The 19,958-nt window shown below is 57.5% G+C and overlaps 2 protein-coding genes across 2 annotated transcripts; one reads left to right on the forward strand and one right to left on the reverse strand.

The window, feature by feature from the left end:
• The first annotated feature begins 1,579 nt into the window (after positions 1-1,579).
• Positions 1,580-7,974, forward strand: LOC101347411 (probable low-specificity L-threonine aldolase 2). The gene is made up of 7 exons (XM_023729130.1): positions 1,580-1,839; positions 3,455-3,538; positions 4,328-4,416; positions 4,940-5,125; positions 5,993-6,130; positions 6,586-6,778; positions 7,297-7,974. Exons 1-7 carry the CDS (start codon positions 1,638-1,640, stop codon positions 7,578-7,580), a joined length of 1,176 nt encoding a protein of 391 aa, XP_023584898.1. The 5' UTR covers positions 1,580-1,637; the 3' UTR covers positions 7,581-7,974.
• A 6,846-nt stretch (positions 7,975-14,820) lies between these two features.
• TMEM235 (transmembrane protein 235) lies at positions 14,821-19,954 on the reverse strand. Its single transcript, XM_012554979.1, has 4 exons — positions 19,768-19,954; positions 17,931-18,012; positions 16,564-16,700; positions 14,821-15,062 (listed from the first exon to the last, which is right to left on the reverse strand). The coding sequence occupies exons 1-4, from the start codon at positions 19,952-19,954 to the stop codon at positions 14,821-14,823; spliced, it is 648 nt and encodes a 215-aa protein (XP_012410433.1).
• Positions 19,955-19,958: the final 4 nt, after the last annotated feature.

Raw genomic sequence — 19,958 nt, forward strand, 5'->3', positions numbered from 1 at the left:
CCCAGAGCTGGCATGGAGCAGGAGCTTGTGTCTGTGGAGGGATGAGCATTCTTTTCACTGCAGGGGTGGGGGTGGTGGTTACAGGAGCCACGCAGCCTCCGGGGAGCTGCGGCCCCTCTCAACTTCCCCACGCGATGTGCCCCCACATCTGTGGCCACAGCCCCAGGAGGGGGCACCACTGAGCAGGGCCGGGTGCTCCGAGGAAGATCACCTCACAGGAGGCCAAGTTCAGGCTGAGTCAGGGTGCCCCCCACGGCAGCAGCACCTCGCCCCGGGCCTTGGGGGCTCCAGGCCGTGCCCAGTACAGTGATAACAGAACAATAGGAGAGTGAACACTCGTGGGTGATGCTTACCTAGAGCCAGGCTACACTCGAAACACAATACTCACCGAACCCTCAACAACAGCCCATTTTGCAGCTGAGGAAACAGGCACAGAGAGGTTAGGTGGCTTGTCCTAGGCGACACAGCTGGTAAGTGGGGGCAGGGATGAATTACCCAATAAGCAAGTTACCACGGGTTTACTGGTGAGAATTTGCTCATCTGTAGTGCACAACTTCACCTGTTTTTCACCACATCTTTGACATGCAACCATGTCAAATTGTGCACTACAGATTAGTCCAAATCCAAAACACCAAACAAACCAAACCCATTGCCCTCCAGGGGATTCCGACTCATAGGGACCCTCTAGGATGGAGCAGAACTGGAGTGGGGTGGATTCAAACTGCCGACCTTTTGGTTAGCAGCCTCAGCTCTTAACCACTGCGCCCCCAGGGCTCCCACAAATTAGTAAGTAAGCACAATTAAGCCCTGCGTATTGTGTTCACTGGTTAATCGGCCCCTGCGTGGGGGATATAGCTTCCAATCTAGTAGCAGGCGGGCGGGTGCCCTACACTGCTGCCCGCTGCCTCTCCACCAAAGCAGCCCATCCTTTGAGGACAGCGGGCACGGGAGGGGCTCCCTCCTGCCTGTCTAATTCTGCCTCCGATTATGCCCTATGAGGGGTCTGGAGTTGCTGCGATCCGGGGGTCCCCCTGCCGGGCACCTACACGATGCTTGCGTACAGAGGTGCGCAACAAATCCACACTGATCGGCTTGATGGAAGAAGGAAATGATGGGGAGCTACTTTTTGGCGGCAGCATAGCACAGTGGTTCTGAGCTGGACTCTGGGGACAGGCCCCTGGGTTCAAAACTCCGCCCGCCCTCTTCCTAGCCCAGTGACCCGAAGCCGGTTCCTCAGCCTCTGCGCGCCCGGTTTCTCCACCTGCAAAACAGGCACAACAATAGTACCTGGGAAGCTTAGGTGAGTTAACCCTTGTAAATCGCCGGGGGCAGTGCCTGGTACAGGGTAAGAACCACGTAAGCTCTGCTCTTTAAGCTTGCCCGGCCCGCGCTCCGCGCTCAGTTTTCCTTCCTGTACCTTCTCGCTCCAGCATCGCGGGCTCCCGCGGTACCCTTCGCGGCTAAGCCTGGACTACAACTCCCAGCATGCCGCGGAGGGGCGGAGCGCTCCCGCCGCGCCGAAGACTGCTGCCCCCTGGGTCAGAAAGTCTGGCTGCGCCGACCCGGCCGCTCCCTCAGCCCTCGCTGGCAGGCGTCCTCAGCCCCCGCCGGGGTGGGAGGACAGGCACTGCCTTGCCATGCTCCGCGGACTGGCCCGGGCCGCGGCCCGGAGGCACGGGGCCCCCTGGGCGCGGGGGTCCGGCGGCCGGGCGGGGGTCCCTGCCCACGTGGTTGACCTACGCAGCGACACGGTGACCAGGCCCGGGCCGGCCATGAGGCGCGCCATGGCCGAGGCCGTCGTGGGGGACGACGACTACGGCGAGGACCCCACCGTCCGCGGTGAGCCCAGCGTGCAAGCTGGGGGCGGGGGTCGTCGAGGCGACCCCAGAGCGCTGTCCGTGGTGCCGGCGGGAGGGGTGGCCCGGAATGCAAGGCTGGGGGCTCAGCTGGCATTTGGCGAGCACCTTAAGGCTCAAAGTATGGCCCGGCACCTGGGAGCCTGTTAAAAATGCAGATTCGCCGGCCCCACGCAAGGCTGCTGAGCCAGAATCTGCATTTTAGCAGGATCAACGGGCGATTTGTGTGCACATGAAGTGTCACTCAGCCCTCCGATGAGATGGGTGTTACCATCCCATCTTACAGAGGAGGCTCTGAGGTGCTGAGGGACTCCCTCCTGGTCCCACACCCAGTAGATGGCAACACCAGGATTCGAACCCATAGCCATTCTCCTGCCCCCGCCTTCCCACAAGACAAACGGAAACCCCATCTAGAACAGGAGTTTCTCCAGGGTTGCCCCTCTGAGGAGGGGGCTCTAATGACCTAGGGCATGTTTACAAGATCCTGTGACCCTCTACCCCACCCCGGGTTGAGAGCTGTCACCATAGTGAGCCACTGTGATTGCTGGGGTGTGTACAACCCCCACACACCCAGGGACAAGCCATGGGGTCTCCACCTGAGCCCGACGGCCCGTGTGTGGGGTCAGGGAGTGGTTGGAGCTGACACCACCTCCAGCAGACACCTGCGATTACCTGGAACTTTCCAGGTGCCGAGCCCACGGCAGCTTGATTCCAAAACAGGTCGCTGCCATCCGGCGGGGGGGACGCTGGCGTTGACATGAGCAGGGAGTGCCTGGGAACTGGGGGAGGGGGCTGCAGTCACAGTGAGGGGGGCTTCCAGAGGAGCCCTCTTAAAGGATGACGTCCCCAGAGCAGGCACGGGAGGGCTGGCACACCGGGAGGAGGTGACTGCAGAGGCAGAAGCACAGCGGTGGGAAGGGTGTCTAGGACGTGGGTGGGCCAAAGTGGTGGTGTGTCGGGGGCAGGGCAGGCACCCGTGTCCCTGGAAGGGGAGGCAGAGGCCTGGTGGTACAGCTTGGGTACTGAGTCGATGTCCCAGACAAAGGGGAGCCGCAGCCGGCTTTCACTTGGGGGGAAGAGCCCCACCTTTCAGTCTCCCCCTGCAGTGCAACCCTGGTCCCCTCCCACAGCCCCCCAGAGTCTCCCCTTCCTGGGGGTCTTGCCCCTTCCCCGGAGCTTCCTCTCCTCCGTTCTGCCCATACTGTGGGAGAGGAAGTCAGCAGAGAAACCGCAAGGCCCCACCTGTGAGTGGCTGATGGGAAAGGAAGTGGGACAGGTGTGAGTCTGGTGGGAGGTGGGAGTTCAGACCACGGGAGTTTCAATGGGGGAACCAAGGCCCAGGAGGAGGTGGGGCACCAAGGCACAAGGGCTGACTGAGGGGCTCCAGCCCGGGATATGTGATAACCGAGACTCGGGCTCCAGTCCTGCTCACTGGGCATGCAAGGGCCCTGGCCCCAACAGTGCCTGCTCCCGCAGGCTCCTGCCTGTTGAGAAGTAACGCCAGGGAAGCACTTTGGAAAGTGCTCGGGAGGGTGAGCTGGTGCCTGGGCGTTGTTGTTGATGGGCCCCATCCTCCTGCCACCCCTTTCTCCCCTCAGAGCTTCAGGAAAAGGTCTCGGAGCTGCTCGGCGTGGAGCAAACCCTGTTTGTGCCCACGAACACCATGGCCAATCTCATCTCTGGTGAGCACTGCCACTTGCCTTTGCCTCCAGATCCCTCCCACGCTCCTTCCCTCTGCGTCCGGGGCCCCCACACTGCTGGGCAATATCCTTTGGGTGGCTGTACGGAGCTTTAGCAGGAGATGGGGGAAGGGATGGGAGCCAGGTCCCGGCCAGCGCCAGGTGACCCTCTCCACACAGCCCCGTCTCCAGCTTCCTGGAACACCTTCCTCTCCCCGGCCCCCTTCAGGCCAGGGGTCCGCACTGTCCCTCGAGGGTTCTCCACACCCCGCCCACACCGTGTGAGTTGTCCCTTTATTATACTCTCCCCGGGTTTCTTAGTCTGTGGGAGCCACTTTCTGCAGGTTCTGACGAGGCAGGTGCCCTGGGCGCCTGCCACCAGCTGAGCATCAGCACCTTGGCTGACTTCTGCGGGGCCACGGGACACAGGTGTGCAGGCTGTGTGTGGCCGCAGATCTGTGTCTACCAGATACCAGCTTTCGTCAAATCGACTCTGATTCATGGCGATTCTGACTCATGGCAACCCCATGTGTGTCAGAGCAGAACTGTGCTCCGTAGGGTTGTCAATGGCTGGTTATTCAGAAGTAGATTGCTAGGCTTTTCTTCTGAGGTGCCCCTGGGTGGGCTCCAACCTCCAACCTTTTGGCTGGCAGCTGAGTGCATTCACCGTTTGCACCAACCAGGGGCTCCTTTTGCGGCCCTGGGGCTCAGCCTGGCGGAGGCTGAGCAGGCTGGGGCAAGTGGACCCCATCAGACTTGGTGCCAAGACCTGCCCTCCCCCGTTTATCTCAGTGATGGGTCACTGCCGGCGCCGGGGCTCCCAGCTCCTCCTTGGGCAAGAGAGCCACCTCCATGTCTATGAGCAGGGCGGGGCAGCTCAGGTAAGGACCAGGCACCCTCACCTGGGGCCCTCAGCGCTTCTGGTGGGAACCTACCTTGCGGGGACCGGGTTGGCACCTGCAGAGGGGAGGAAGGGAGAGCCCGAGAGAACCTGGCTGGTGGCTTCTGCAGGGAGGTGGGAGGAGAGCTGGTTCCCAGACTGGCCACCCGAGGGCAGCAGCAGCTTGGGCTGGACCTGGGCATCCCGGGCCCACAGAGACTGGCGCTTGGCTCCCTGCTGCCCCCTAGTGGTACACGGGATGGCAGCCAGACTGCAACAGCTCAGGAGAAAGCTGAGGCCGATGAGGAGGTGACCCCGTCTCTCCCCTCGCTAGCTGGGATGCCTGTGCCCAGATGCTGATGCACAGCAAGGGAAAGGCTCCAAGGCCCGGGGCTGGGAGGGGCAGGCCCAGGACTCTAGAATTTACCTTCGAGGGGCTGCCTCCTAATTCCAGAGGACCCCCACTCTGGAAGGAGGTGCTCCTAGACCTTGGTCCTGACCCTTCGTCCCCTCCATACCTGCAGATCGCAGGGGTGCACTCCCACCCCCTCCCAGACCTGCCCCACGGCACGCTGGACCTGGTGGAGCTGGAGAGGGTGCTCACACAGGGCCTGGGGAACCCCTACCACCCCGTCTGTGAGCTCATTTGCCTGGAGAATACCCACAGCAGCTCAGGGGGCCGGGTCCTCCCCCTCGACTACCTACGCCAGGTAGCCACCCCCCACCCCCCAACGGTGCTCCCATCGCCAGCCTGTTCCTGGCTTCCTGTCTCCCTGAGCCCTGTCCTGGGATCCCATCCACACCATGGGTGCTCAGCAGTGGCTGGAACTGCTGTGGGAGCGATGCCTGGGTGGTCTCAGGCTGAGGATGCAGAGGAAACTCTCACCCCATTTTAGGCCCCTGGGTGGGGCAAATGGTTTGCCCTTGACTGCTAACCTAGATTGCAGCCCAGAAAACCCTATGGAGCAGTTCTCCTCTGTAATCAACCCCACAGCGACCAGTTAGTCCCTGCACTCTTCCCAAAGAGCAGACAGAGACCCTCTCCCGGGAGCCGAGTCCCAGAGCAGCATCAGGGACTGCCCCCCACCCACCCCCGTGCTATGGGGTAAGGCTCTTTAGAGCTAGCACAGGCTGAGACATCACGATGCTCCAGTGCCCCCATCCTCACCACCTGCGTGTGTGCCTGGGGGGCTGCCGTTGTCAGCTCTGCTGCTGACCGCCGAGAACCTGGGCAAGCCACCTGGTGTGCTCACTGTCCAGTGGGAGGAACTACCTCCCTCAGGGCTGCGGTGAAGCTAAGTGAGAGAAAGCACTGATGCGCGTGCACAGTGCTCGCAGAGAGTGCTCAGCGTACACCAGTGAGAGTGCTTATCGTCAGCCCCATTCCACAGACGGCAACACTGAGGCTTGGGCGGCACCCGGCCACTGCTCCAGGTCACCAAGGGCCAGAGCTGGCCACCCTAAGGTCTCCTGACTCCAGGCGCCTTACGACTCCTTAAGGGACAAAGCCCTGCGCTCTGGAGACGCCGCCCTCCCCCCGTGCCTCCCCTCTGACGTCCCCTGCATCTGACCCCCAGGTGCACGCCCTGGCCCGGAACTACGGCGTCCGAGTTCACCTGGACGGGGCCCGGCTGATGAACGCAGCATTGGCCCTGCGCGTGCCCCCTGCCCGCATCGTGGAGCACTGTGACTCTGTCTCCCTCTCTTTCTCCAAGGTGAGGAGAATGCTGGGCGCCTCCCAGAATGGGTGGGGTGGGGGTGCCAGAGCCCCTGTCCTGGCAGCCACTGGACTTGGGCCCCCTTTAACTCCTTCCCAGGCGGGGCCACACAAGCTGCCCCTCACCTGGCCACTTCTACCCCTTCATTTGGCCCCTTCCACCCCCTCACCTGGCCCCTTCCACCCCCTCACCTGTCCCCTTCTTCTCCCTCTCCTGGCCCCTTCCATCTCCCTCACCTGGCCCCTTCCATCTCCCTCCCCTGGCCCCTTCCTCTCCCTCACCTGGCTCCTTCCACCCCCTCACCTGGCCCCTTCCACCCCCTCACCTGGCCCCTTCCATCTCCCTCACCTGGCCCCTTCCACCCCCTCACCTGGCCCCTTCTACCGTCACCCCCAAGGGCAGGATGCACACCCAGTGGGCAGGCAGGCAGGCCTCTCCTCTCTTCCTCCCAGGGCTTGGGGGCACCAGTGGGGGCCCTGGTTGGGGGGCCCAAAGACTTTATCAAAGAAGCCTGGCGCCTCCGGAAAGCCCTGGGCGGCGGGATGCACCAGGCGGGGGTGCTGGCTGCTGCCGCCCTGGTGGGTCTGGCCAACGCAGAGGAGGTGCTGCTGCAGGACCACCAGAACGCACAGCGATTCGCCACAGGTGCCTGGACAGGGCCCCGCCCACTTCCCCCAGCTGCCTCTGACCTGGGCCTGGGGAGAGCCTGGGGGTGGGGTGCTGCAGCAGGACCTCAGCCCCCAGCAGCTCTGCACCCTCAGCCCCTAGACAGTGGAGGCTGGCTGCGGAGCCGCCAGGGGTGGGATGTGGTGAGCCGAAGCGCTGTATCGGAGCTCAGTGCTCTGCCTGGCAAAAGTAAGCACCAAGCGATGCCAGGAACTGTTATTCTGAGCAGAACCAGCCGAGTGTGGCCTCTGACTGGGGTCTTTATGTCCATTGAGCCCTCACAACAGCCCCTGGCTCCCCCACTTTACAGAGGAGGAAACCAAGGCCCAGAGAGGTTAATTGACTAAGTAGTCCAAGATCACACAGCTAAGACATGGCAGAGGCCATGACTCCAGAGGCCTCAGGCGGCCCCTCTGCCTTCCCTGGAGAACAGGCTGGGCGGTGGGGGCAGGGCTGGATCCTGGCCGGGCTCCGCTCACTGCAGGACCTGCACCTAGGACTCCGGGAGCTGGCCTCCCCTATCTGCTCTGTGGATCCCAGCACCGTGGAGACCAACATGGTGGTGGTGCGGGTGGTGGGGCTGTCGCCCGAGGAGCTGTGCCAGCACCTGCGGGCCGTGAGTGCCGAAGAGGAGAAGCAGATGGGCCAGGTGGTGAGCGTGCTGCTGTTCCCCTGGACAGAGCGCTCTGTGCGTGCCGTGTGGCACCGCGACGTCTCAGCGCAGGACACCGAGCTGGCACTGAGGAAGTGGGAGTTCGTGCTGAGGCAGCTGGGGCCCTGAGGACAGGGTGGCCAGAGACACCATGTCCTGGCTGGGATGGGAGGGGGAGCAGAGGTACGCAAAGAGAGGCAGTGAAACAACACCCCATAATCCGCCTGTCTTGCATCGGCCCCCTCACTTTTCATGACACTGGGGTGAAGCCCTCCCCCCACTCGGTCAGTGAACCCTGAATGACCCCTCCTGGTACCAGCGGGGTGGCTACACTGGCTTACTGGTGCTGCTGTAACAAGTGCCACATGGCGGGGTGGGTAAAACAACAGAAATTAAGGAGTCTCTGAGTGTCAGAAACTGTTAAGCGCTCAACTGCTAGCTGAAAGGTTGGCAGTTTGAACCACCCAGAGGTACTTAGGAAGAAAGGCCTGGTGATCTTCTGAAGTCAGTCTTGAAAACCGTATGGAGCAGTTCTACTCTGCAAACACAGAGTTGCCATGAGTCAGAAACAACTCAACAACAACCAACAAAAGCCCTGAGCGTATAAAATGAAAACAAAAGTATTGAAATACACATAAAAACAACAAATTTATTCTCACAGTTCTGGAGGCTGGGAGTCTGAGATCAGGGTGTCGGCCATGTTGATTCCTTCTGAGAGGGAGAATCTCTCCCTAGCTTCTGGTGAAGGCTCGCAATCCCCTGGTATTCCTTGGCTTGTAGCTGCAACACTCCAATCTCCATCGTCACGTGGCCGTCCTCCCTGTGTGTTTGTATGTCACTTCTCCTCTTCTATGAGGACAGCGCTCATTGGATTAGGACCCACTGACTCCAGGATGACCTCATGTTAACTGATAACATCTGCAAAGACCTTATTTCCAGACAAGGTCACATTCACAGGTACCAGAGATTAAGGCTTCAGCATATCTTTTTGGGGGACACAATTCAATCCATGCCAATGCCCAAGGACACAGAGAAATAGGACACCATCCAGGCCCTCATCACCAGAATCCAGGACACAGCCAGGGCAGGTCTTTCACTCCCATTGTAAAGAGGAAGCCACCCTAAGCTGTTGCTCAAGGTCACATACAAACCAGAGCTTCCCAGGAGGCAGGGAGAGGAAATTAGAAATGGACATCAGGGTTTGTCACGAAGGGCTTTAACTGCCGAGATAAGGGGTCTGGACTCTATCTGTAGTCATCCAATATATTTTTTCCTTTTTAAAAAATAAATATTTTCTACTTATAAAGCAATATGTATTCATTGTAGACAATTTTGGGCTAGACCTCATTTTTAGCATCTCTTGTAATTTAGGCAGACTCAGTGGTTAGGGCGACCCCCTCCTGAGATCAACAAGAAAAGCCGGACAGAATACATATTTGTAAAGTTCTGTTTGGAGGTACTGGAGAACCTGCAGGGCAGGAATGCGTTGTAAGGCCAAGATCCAGGAAAAGAGAGGAACCTAGAGTTGGGTCTGGCATTGGGGCCACTTTTCCTCTAGGCATCTGCTGGATTCTGAAAGCAGCTGCTGAGAGGCTGAGCAGCTGAGCAAAGCTTTTGACAGACACACAGTGCTGAGGAGACAGAAACTGAAGTTCAGAGCTTACCAAAGGGCCCTGGTAATGCCCCCCCACCCTGAGCCTTCAGGTTGGGGCCCTGAAGGGATACCCACTAGGAGTAAGAGAAACTGGAAATAGATCATCCCTTATGAAAAGTGAAGTCCAGATATGAATCACCATAACCCCTGCTTCAGGTGATCTGGAATTGCTAGTGTGTCTGGTCTAGCAGCTTGCCAGAAGCCAAGGTGAGTCCTCTCTGGAGAAAGATGACACCACCCAGTGCCTCCAATTTTCTCTACAGTTTTTTTAATATGTGAAGTTCCCACTCAATCAGAAATAGCCAGGCATAGGATGGAACAAGATGTGGCTGAAATCAAGAGACAAAACAGACAAGAGAAACAGACCCCCAGAGGATCAAGATAAGGAAGTTATTAGATATGGACTTTAAAATAAAATATTCAAGGAATTACAAGACAAGATCAAGAAATTTGGCAGAGAGATTGAAACTTTAAGACCACGTGGAAATTCTAGAGCTGAAATTAAGAACTCAGTGGATAGGTTTAATAGCAGAAGAGAATAGCTATAGAGAGAATTAGTGAAAAGATAAGTCAGAAGAAATTATTTAGATAAAGCCAAAAGGTGGCAGTTTTAAAAGATTAATAAAATCAATAACCCTCTGATGAAACTCATAAAGAACAAAAAGGAGGAAACATGGATAATTTTGGACAATATAAAAAGAATAAAGAGGAAAATAGGAATTGCTTGTATATTTATCAACCAAGAATAACCATTCTTAATGTTTTTAAATATTTCATTCTGGAGATATATATATATATATATATATATATATGTATGTATGTAAATATTTATGTCTCTGTGTGTGTGTATACATATATATAAACCAAAAGGGAAGAACATGCTTGGCATTTCTCAAGCTGGAAGAACTGAAGAAGAAATTCAAGCCTTGAGTTGCAATATTGAAGGATTCTATGGGCATAATAGTGAACAACGCAGGAAGCATCAAAAGAAGATGGAAGGCATGCACAGAGTCACTGTACCAAAAAGAATTGGTCAACATTCAGCCATTTCAGGAGGTGGCATATGACCAAGAACCAATGGTACTGAAGGAAGAAGTCCAAGTTGCACTGAAGACATTGGCAGAAAAACAAGGCTCCAGGAATTGATGGAATACCAATTGAGATATTTCAACAAATGGATGCAATGCTAGAAGCACTCACTCATCTATGCTGAGAAATTTGGAAGACAGCTCCCTAGCCATCCGATTGGAAGAGATCCATATATGTGCCCATTCCAAACAAAGGTGAGCCAACTGAATTCGGAAATTATTGAACAATATCATTAATATCACATGCAAGTAAAATTTTGATGAAGATAATTCAAAAACTTTTACAGCAATATATCGACAGGGAACTGTCAGAAGTTCAAGCCAGATTCAGAAGATGTGGAACGAAGAATATCATTGCTGGTGTCGGATGGTCCTGGCTGAAGGCAGAGAATACCAGAAAGATGTTTACCTATGTTTTGTTGACTATGCAAAGGCATTTGATGTGTGAATCATAACAAATTATGGATAACATTGCAAAGAATGAGAATTCCATAACATTTAATTGTGCTTATGAGGAACCTGTACCAAGAGGCAGTCATTTGAACAGAACAAGAGAATACTGAGTGGTTTAAAATCAGAAAAGGTGTGCATCAGGGTTGTAGCCTTTCACCATACTTATTCAATCTGTATGCTGAGCAAATAATCTGAGACGCTGAACTGTATGAAGAAGAACATGACATCAGGATTGGAGGAAGACTCATTAACAGTCTGCAATATGCAGATGACACAACCTTGCTTGCTGAAAGCAAAGAGGACTTGAAGCACTTACTGATGAAGATTCAAGACTATAGCCTTCAGTATGGATTACACCTCAACATAAAGAAAACAAAGATCCTCATAACTGGATCAATAAGCAAAATCATGATAAATGGAGAAAATACTGAAGTTGTCAAGGATTTCATTTTACTTGGATCCACAATCGACGCCCATGGAAGCAGAAGTCAAGAAATCAAACGACGTATTGCATTGGGTAAATCTGCTGCAAAAGACTTCTTTAAAGTGTTAAAAAGCAAAGTTGTCATTTTGAGGACGAAGGTATACCTGATGCAAGACATGATATTTTCAGTCGCCTCATATGCATGCGAAAACTGGATAATGAATAAGGAAGACAAAAGAAGAGTTGATGCCTTTGAATCATAGTGCTGGCAAAGAATACTGAATATACCATAGACTGCCAGAAGAACAAACAAATCTGATTTGGAAGAAGTACAGCCAGAATGCTCCTTAGACAAGAGGATGGCAAGACTTCGTCTCACATACTTTGAACATGTTATCAGGAGGGACCAGTCCCTGGAGAAGGACATCATGCTTGGCAGAGTAGAGAGTCAGCGAAAAAGAGGAAGACCCTCAACGAGATGGATTGACACAGTGGTTGCAACAATGGGCTCAAGCATAACAATGATTGTGAGGACGGCGCAGGACTGGGCAGTGTTTCCTCTATTGTATTAGGGTCGCTATGAGTTGGAACTGACTTGATGGCATCTAACAACAATGTATATGCATAATGTATACAGAAGAAGATAAGTAACTAGAGCTGGCCCCCAGAAATGTGCAGATAAATGTGCCAGAGGGAGGATGGAGAAGGGGCTGAAGTGACCAGGAAGGAGGACATAGCTGGACCATCGCTGAAGAAAGGGCTTTGAGGGAACAGAGGAGGAGGAAGAACACTCTATGGTGGAAGGCAGGGGCATTACAGTCAGGGCTTACCATCTGTCTGCAAGGAACAGAGGCCCCACTCAATCTCCTGTAAGTCAAGGATGGTGACTGAGAACACAATGTGCAGTCGGAGCGACATCCAAGGACAGAAAGTTACTGCAGCGGGATTCCCCAGGGATGAAAGTAGGAGATTGAAGAGTTGAGGCTCTCCCAGCTCTCTCAGGGGCCCCTGGTCCCTGTGGGTCCAACCTGTCTCCCCTGATTGTTGCTCTCTGTACCTCTGCTTCCTCATCATCAGCTTGCATATGGCCCTGACCGTCCATGACTTTCCAGCTCAAGCTCTTATCCCTCCCAACAGCGTCCTTGGACAGTTAGCTCCACGTCCTGACAGTCTCTAGAAGAACAGAATGAGCAAGCACCACGTGCCCCCCACCCAGGGAATTCTGAAGACCCAAGCAGCTCCCCAGTGTGTCTGTTCTGGCATCCTATCCCCAAAGTCCACCTGCAGTTCAGGAGGCCTAGGGTTAAATGCATAACCTCAGCGCCCCAGCAAAGCCCTGTTCAGCCAGGAGACACCTCCCCAGTGAATGCCATGGGGCCAAGAGGAAGGAGAAGGCAAGTTATAGTCACTCAGGTTCGGGAACCTTCCTTACCGACTAAGGGACCTGCCCACAAAGCCAGCCCCTGGAGGGGAACACGGAGCTGTCCTCCCATGGCTCTGCTCGATGGAAAGGAGACGCGGGCTTGTTGTCTTTCATAGAATTTCCCTGGATGCACTGTTTGTATAACATGGGCATGTGTTACCTATTTTGACAAATAGGTTAAGAGAAAAAAAAAAGGGTTATACCACACACAGCACAAGTTGATTTATTTAAGGACAAATTGGCTCAGTGGTTCCTACATGAAATGGTAAATGCTAGAACAAGAGGAGGAAGTGAAGCCCCCTACTGATCCCCCCAGTGGGCGCCAACAGTGCCAGCGCCCTGTGCCCCAGGAGCTTCCTGTAACCTTGGAAGCAACAAAGGGAGGTGGAGGAGGGAGGAAGACTAAGCCCAGAGGCTGCCATCGTCCCTCGCATCGCAGACTCAGGGAGGCCCTCACCCCGAATGGGGCTGTCGGGGGCTTCCAGTGCTGCCCAGTTCCCTGCGGACCCTCTGGAGCCACCCCAGCTTCCCAGCTGCAGAAGCTGAGCCTGCCCCAGACCTTCCAGGCCCAGATGACTCAGCTCCCACATATTCTCTGGGTCTTGCCCTTACACCAGCCTCAGGACTCGGGTTGGGGCTGCAGGCTGCCCCCCACCCCGCCTGGGCCTCACAATTCTGTCCAATAAACCTGCAGCCACACTGACCCGGAGCCTTGTTTCCGGCCCCCCCTGCCACCTGGGGCGGCACCAGTCCCTCCTGGCCAAGAAGCCCCTTCATCCTGGCCACTCACGAGCAGACAAATAGTGCCCCCTCCCACCACTGCACACTTCCCCCCTTCTCAGGATTGTTCAGGGGGGCCCACGGGCCCCTGGCAACCACAGATATTCCCAAAATGCTGCAGACGGGAAAGGGCCGTGTCTCAGTCCCAATCAATCAGCAAGAGCAGTGCCCGAACCAGCATAGGGACGGAGGCCTGAAGGCCTGTTCTGTCCGCCCGAAGTACTCAGCTTAAACCAACCCCCAGGTCTGAGACGTGGGAGGGACCAAGGCCATCCGGCCCACTGGGCTCCCCCTGCCCTCCCAGGACAGACGGAGGCTTGGGAGTCACATGACCCTCACGGGCACCTGACTCTGCCATTGGCTCCTGGGTGATCCAGGCAGGTCCTCCACCGCTCTGGACCTCAGTCTCCCCCTCTGTAAAGCAGGTGGATGGTCACTGTCATGCAGGGTTGTTGGGGACTGGATGAGTGGATGAGCGCACAGCACCCAGCACTGGGGATATTTAACCAATGACACCTACTTCTCTCTCGACCCCTCTCCCTCCCCAAGTGTGGGGGCTTCTCTGCCTGTCCCAGGGCCCCTGGAATGGGAGCTGCAGTGGTACACCAGGACTGTTGTGGGGGTGCATGCCACTGCTGGCACCAGGAACTTGGGGCACCCCACCCCCACTCTAAGCATACAGCCCCCATGACCTCGGCCGCTGTTCCTCTCTCTGGGTTCACTTCGCTTGTCTCTAAGAGAAGGTTAAAACAGTCGGTCCCTGTTAGCCCAAGAGACAGACAGGGCCACATAAACCAGAGACTTCATCAGCCTGAGACCAGAAGAACTAGATGGTGCCCGGCTATCACCAGTGACCGCCCTGACAGGGAACACAACAGAGAGTCCCTGATGGAGCAGGAGAAAGGTGGGGTGCAGAACTCAAATTCTAGTAAGAAGACCAGACTTAATGGTCTGACTGAGACTGGAGGTACCCCAGAAAGCATGGCCCCTGGATTCTCTATCAGCCCGGAACTAAAACAATTTCCGAGGCCAACTCTTCAGACAGGGATTGGACTGGACTGTGGGACATAAAGTGATACTTGTGAGGAGTGTGCCTCTTAGCTCAAGTAGATACAAGAGACTAAACGGGCAGCTTCTGTCCGGAGCTGAGATGGGAAGGCAGAGAGGGTTAGGAGCTGGTTGAATGGACATGGGGAATCAGGGGTGGAAAGGAGGAGTGTGCTGTCACAGTATGGGGAGAGCAATTAGATTCACATAACAATGTATGTATAAATTTTCGTACGGGAAAAAATAAAACAGTCCCTAGAAGGTGTAAGTGGGGTCAGGGGAGCCCCAAACATCTGGCTTTCCCAAGGACGAGCCTGGATGCCCCAGTGCCACCCTGGCGCTTCCCCAGCCCCTCGCCCACCCCCAGGACCCCCTTCCCAGCCAGGATGACAAGCAGATGACAGGTGGGACCCCCAGCCTTCCTCCAGCTGCTCCTTAGTCCTGGGGCTCTGATCCTAGGAGACACAGAGAGACTGCGCTGCTCTCCTGCCACATCCGACTTAGATGACCACGGAGTGGGGGCCGCCAGGCCGCTGGCTCAGGCTGAGGACGCGGGTGGCCACCAGCAGGAGGGCTCCGCTGAGGGTCTCAGCTGCACAGGAGCCCCAGGCTAGGGCGGAGGACCAGCCGAAGCTGATGCACACGGCCTGCACATGGTGGGCCCCGTACTGGTGGGCTGGCTCCGCGAAGGCCAGGTGCGAGTAGCTGATGTAGACGCTGATGCCTGCCAGGGTCAGGGCACCTGGGGAGAGAGGGCCAGGGGACCTCTCCATGCCTGCTGGGGGCGGCTATCCTGGCCGAGGGGCCCTGCAGACACGGCCTCGGAAGCTCCTGCCCCGAGCTCACCGCATCTCTTTCCCGGCTAGCCCCAACTGGTCCTCAGCCTGGGCTTTCTGAGACCTCCTTACCCGGGGGGCGTGGGGAGGTGGGGGCCGGTGGAGGGGACACTGACTGTGGTCAGCTCTGAGGCCTGGAGGATGGAGCTTTAAGGAGGATTTGACTGAGTTCTCAAACCCAGGGGCCTGCACCCACAAAGCCCGTTATGGATTGAATTGTGTCCCCACAAAATATGTGTTGTGTAAATCCTACGTCTTTACCTGTGGTTATGATCTCGTTTGGGAATGAGTTGTCTCTGTTATGCTAATGAGACTTGATTAGTGTGGGGTGTATCTTGAGTCAATCTTTTTTGAGATATAAAAGAAATTGAACAAGCGAGCAGAGCAGAGATGGGGGAGCAGAGATGCCCAGACACGTGAAGATCGCCCAGGAGCAGAAGCGCAAAGAGACAAGTACCTTCCTCCAGAGCCGACAGAGAGAGAAAGCCTTCCCCTAGAGCCCTGAAGTCGGACTTCTAGCCTCCTAAACAGTGAGAGAATAAATTTCTGTTTGTTAAAGCCGCCCACTCGTGGTATTTCTGTTACAGCAGCACTAGACGACCAAGACAGCCCCATTGCACACAGCCCGCCAGCACGCTGGAGGGCAGGGAGGAGGGAGGAGGAGGGAGTTGGAGGGGAGGGGAGCGGGAGGACTCAGGCAGCAGCCAGCCTAGCGCCAGTCAGGGAGACACAGAAGTTATGGATTTAATTTTGGGAAGGACGTGAAGCCAAATCCAATGAAGTTGGTCTTTGGGTTTAGGCAGAGAGGGCCTGCACCCAGCACTGGGCTGGGGGGCCCCTCTCTCAGGCTTCCTGGAGGAAGCGGTGCTCACGTAGCTGGTGCCCAGGACCCTGCGGGCCACAGCTGAGAGGGGTCTGTCACTGCCTTCAGAGTAGCCGCCAGCTTCCCGCCCCCGAACGCCTCTCCTCTCCTCCAGCCGAGCCCTCTCCAGACCCCCAGCTGCCTCCATCCAGCCTGGCCAAGCCAGAACGGCACTCAGAGCCCGCATCCCCACCCCCAATCAGCCCGCCCCCAGGCTGGGGCACCAGGTGGGTGGCCCTCTCTCAGCCCTCCCCACCCCGCCATCTCTGCTCACACCACAAGGGCCCCATGTGGGCCTTGGCTCTCCCTGGAGCCCAGGGAGCCCACGTCCCATTTCTGCCTCAGACCTCCTGAAGGACATCCCCCCAGCTGACACAGGAGGCCCCTACCTGGCAACCACACAAGGATCTCATCATCCCAGCCCCCATCATGCTGGGTCTGGTCCTTGTGGAAGGCACCATCTGAGCAGCGAGCCTTGGGCAGTGGGGAGAGGCAGCACTTGGCCCAGGGGAGCTGGCTCCCCGGCTCCCGCAGAGCAGACGTACCCCCCAGCAGGAAGTAGCAGCCAGTGAAGAGCAACAGAGGGACGCTCTGGGCCAGGGGGCTGAGCAGGCTGCAGAGCCGGCCGCACACCGTGAGGACGAGGCTCAGGGGCAGCACCACCATGACCACGCGGTGCAGGAGAGGGGTCAGCTCAGGGGGCCCGGGCACCTGCCCTCCCCAGGGAGCGGGGAGGGGTCAGCTCAGGGGGCCCGGGGGCCTGCCCTCCCCAGGGAGCGGAGAGGGGTCAGCTCACAGGGGGCCCGGGGGCCTGCCCTCCCCAGGGAGCGGAGAGGGGTCAGCTCGCAGGGGGTCGGGGAGCCTGCCCTCCCCAGGGAGCGTCGAGAGGTCAGTGTGCCGGGGGCCCGGGCGCCTGCCCTCCCCAGGGAGCGGCGAGAGGTCAGTGTGCAGGGGGCCCGGGGGCCTGCCCTCCCCAGGGAGTGGAGAGGGGGTCAGTGTGCCGGGGTGTCTGGGGGCCTGCCCTCCCCAGGGAGCAGAGAGGGGGTCAGTGTGCAGGTAGGAGTCTGGGGGGCCTGCCCTCCCCAGGAAGCAGAGAGGGGGGTCATTGTGCAGGGGTGTCTGGGGGCCTGCCCTCCCCCGGGAGTGGAGAGGGGTCAGCTCGCAGGGGGTCGGGGAGCCTGCCCTCCCCAGGGGGCAGAGAGGGGGTCAGCATGCAGGTGGGAGTCTGGGGGCCTGCCGTCCCCAGGGAGCAGAGAGGGGGTCATTGTGCAGGGGTGTCTGGGGGCCTGCCCTCCCCAGGGAGTGGAGAGGGAGTCAGCGTGCAGGGAGCCAGGGGGCCTGCCCTCCCCAGGGATGTTGAGGTCAGCGCTTAGAGCTCTGAGAGGCTGGAGGACAGTGACGTGTGCTCCACTTGGCAGGACACACGGGCCATCCTGGCCAGACCATCCCCACTCCCCCTCACACCCCTGTTTCCATGGTAACCGCCCCCCCAGTGCCCACCTCTCCTCCAGCACAGGCTCCTGGGGACCACGGTGAAGGAGCCTTCCCCAGCACCCCCCAAGCCCCTGGCCGGGGTGGGGGATGCCCACCGCGTAGGCCAGCGGCCTGTTTGCAAAGACCGGAGAGTCCAGGAGGAGCCTGGCGTTTGCAGAGGCGCCAACGCGATCCAGCTGCCTCCAGAGCTGTATCCCACCCCCAACAACAAGGGGAGGGCCGTGACCATGGAGAGGGAAACCGAGGCACAGAGATGGCGCGACAGGCGGGAGTCGGCACCATCAGTCAGTGCAGAGCATGGCAATGCCCCCTGGGAAACGCAGGGTTGGCCAAAAGCTGTGCTGGCGGCTGGGAGGGGTGACTCTGCTCCCAGCCTGGACTGAGGGAAGGACGAGGAGGTGCCCCACCCCAGGACTCACAGATGAGGTGCTGCACGGAGGGGGACACGTCCAGGCTCTCGCTGGCAAAGGGATCAGTGAGGGGGATGCAGCCGTTCTGTCCTGGAAGGCAGAAATGGTGCACCCCTGGTGGGCCGGGATGCCTGGGGGTGCCCACCACCTACATAGCACTTCCTGGAGAAGGGGGTCCCGGAAGCCCCGTGTGACGGCGCTTCCCCGCCCCCGGCCAGTGGACTGGGCCGAGCAGCCATAGGATCGCGGACACAGGTTCTCTCTCGCTTGAACTTGGAGTCAAGGCTCCAGATACCCATCAGTCTCTGTGGGGGGGCTTAGAAACTTGGGGCTGGGTGACCACTTTAGGGTACTACCTCCCCACATGCTGGAGAGGCCAGCAAGAAGGCTGCACAGAGAGAGGGTGGTGCAGAGCGCAGGAGAGTGGCCTCCTGGCTCAGACCCCGTCCTGTGGGGGCTCCAGGCCTCACCCCCATTGCCGTGCCCCCTTGGGTTCTCGGAGACACCATGAGATCCTCGCAAAGTTCTCCATGTCGGCTTTAGCTGGTTTGTTACTTATTAGCTTTGACGGAGACTCTCAGCCCATAGGAACCAGCAGCTGTGGGAAAGTCTCCACGGGCAGGGAACACAGGGGGCCCCATCCCTGGGTGGCTGTGTCCCACTTTGGGATCCCTTCCACCTGTGTGTCCCAGGCTGGAAACCAGCCAAGGGTGTGCTGGAACCCCCTCACCTGACTCACAAGAGCTCACTGTTAAATTTTCCAGAATTTCACAAGCTAGTTGGTTAGGCAGAAATTGCCACGGTGGGAATATTTACACCATAGAAATCGGCAAACACCGCAAATCAGGACCGCTTTCTTCTGGAGAGCCGGTTGTTAGGCACACGCCAGCACACCACAGCACACCACTGGCTGGGCCCCATCTCCCCACGTGTTACATTTTGTGTAGTTAGTGCTTCAAATGCCAGCAGCATTTTCCACATTTTACATAACCTGTCCTGAACTTGGAGCCCCGGTGGCCCAGTGGTTAAGGGCTGCGGCTGCTAACCAAAAAGGTGGGCAGTTCAAATCCACCAGCCACTCCTTAGAAACTCTATGGGGCAGTTCTACTCTGCCCTATAGGGTTGCTATGAGTCGGAATCGACTGGACAGCAATAGATTTTTGTTTTTTTCCCCCAAACTTGAGCTCATTAAATTTTTTTTATAAAATACCCCACCATTTGCAATGTTTACACTAACCTGACATGGGCGGGTGGGAGTGCTCCAGACCTTCCACTGTGTTTATTTTAATGTGCAAATAATACCTGCATGTATGGTTGTTTTACAAATGCCCCCCCGCCCCCCGCCGCCCCATAGAGGCCCTGACTCCGGAGACAGGGGACCTTACAACACATTAGTATGTTACAGTCAGGCTTTCTTTGAAAGGAAGAAGGTGCCTGTAAAACGGGTTCATGCAGGACCTCACAGCCAGGACTCTTCATGACTGCCCAGACTGACCCCTTCCTCACTCCACCGACCCCTAGGTGTCCAGGGAGGCACCATTCTCCCTGGCAGGGATGGGGCCCTGGGGACCCCAGGTACCAAACCCCAACGCCCCCAGTCTTGGCCCGGCCCTGGCCTTGCCTTGAGGTCGAGTCCCTTCCTCCGCCAGCCCCTCCACAGTCCGACAGTCACTGCACAGTTTGGGGGGGGGGGTGGCGCTAAAGACAGAGATGCGGGGGGGTGGGGTCCAGAGAGAGAGATTACCTGGGTGGGGGTCGACAGAGATAGGGGAGCAGACTCGGGGGTGCGGGGGAGGTGCGTCCAGGGAACGGGGTGGCACGGAGCGGGGGCCAGGGTGACATTACCTTCGCAGATGCGCCAGAGCCCCGAGTGCGAGGACAGCCGCTCGGTGCGTCCGGGGCTGCTGCGGCTGCCGGCGCCCGCCACCTCCAGGATGTACCAGTAGTCGCTGCCGATGGCGGCGGCCAGGAGCGCGAAGCTGAGCAGCGCGCCCAGGGCGGCGGCCACCAGCAGGGCGCCCAGCCGGGCCATGCGG

This window comes from Trichechus manatus, unplaced genomic scaffold (assembly GCF_000243295.1).
Source record: "Trichechus manatus latirostris isolate Lorelei unplaced genomic scaffold, TriManLat1.0 scaffold00028, whole genome shotgun sequence".
Lineage (NCBI taxonomy): Eukaryota > Metazoa > Chordata > Mammalia > Sirenia > Trichechidae > Trichechus > Trichechus manatus.

Bases quoted from the DNA above. Each gene is read 5' to 3' on its own strand.
- LOC101347411 (XM_023729130.1), top strand. From the start codon at position 1,638: ATGCTCCGCGGACTGGCCCGGGCCGCGGCCCGGAGGCACGGGGCCCCC. The intron at 5,126-5,992 runs GTAGCCACCCCC...TCTGACCCCCAG, and splicing joins CCCTCGACTACCTACGCCAG to GTGCACGCCCTGGCCCGGAA. The intron at 6,131-6,585 runs GTGAGGAGAATG...TCTTCCTCCCAG, and splicing joins TCTCCCTCTCTTTCTCCAAG to GGCTTGGGGGCACCAGTGGG.
- TMEM235 (XM_012554979.1), bottom strand. From the start codon at position 19,954: ATGGCCCGGCTGGGCGCCCTGCTGGTGGCCGCCGCCCTGGGCGCGCTG. The intron at 18,013-19,767 runs GTAATGTCACCC...TCTGCCTTCCAG, and splicing joins GCTCTGGCGCATCTGCGAAG to GACAGAACGGCTGCATCCCC. The intron at 15,063-16,563 runs GTACGTCTGCTC...CTCTCTCCCCAG, and splicing joins CTGCTACTTCCTGCTGGGGG to GTGCCCTGACCCTGGCAGGC.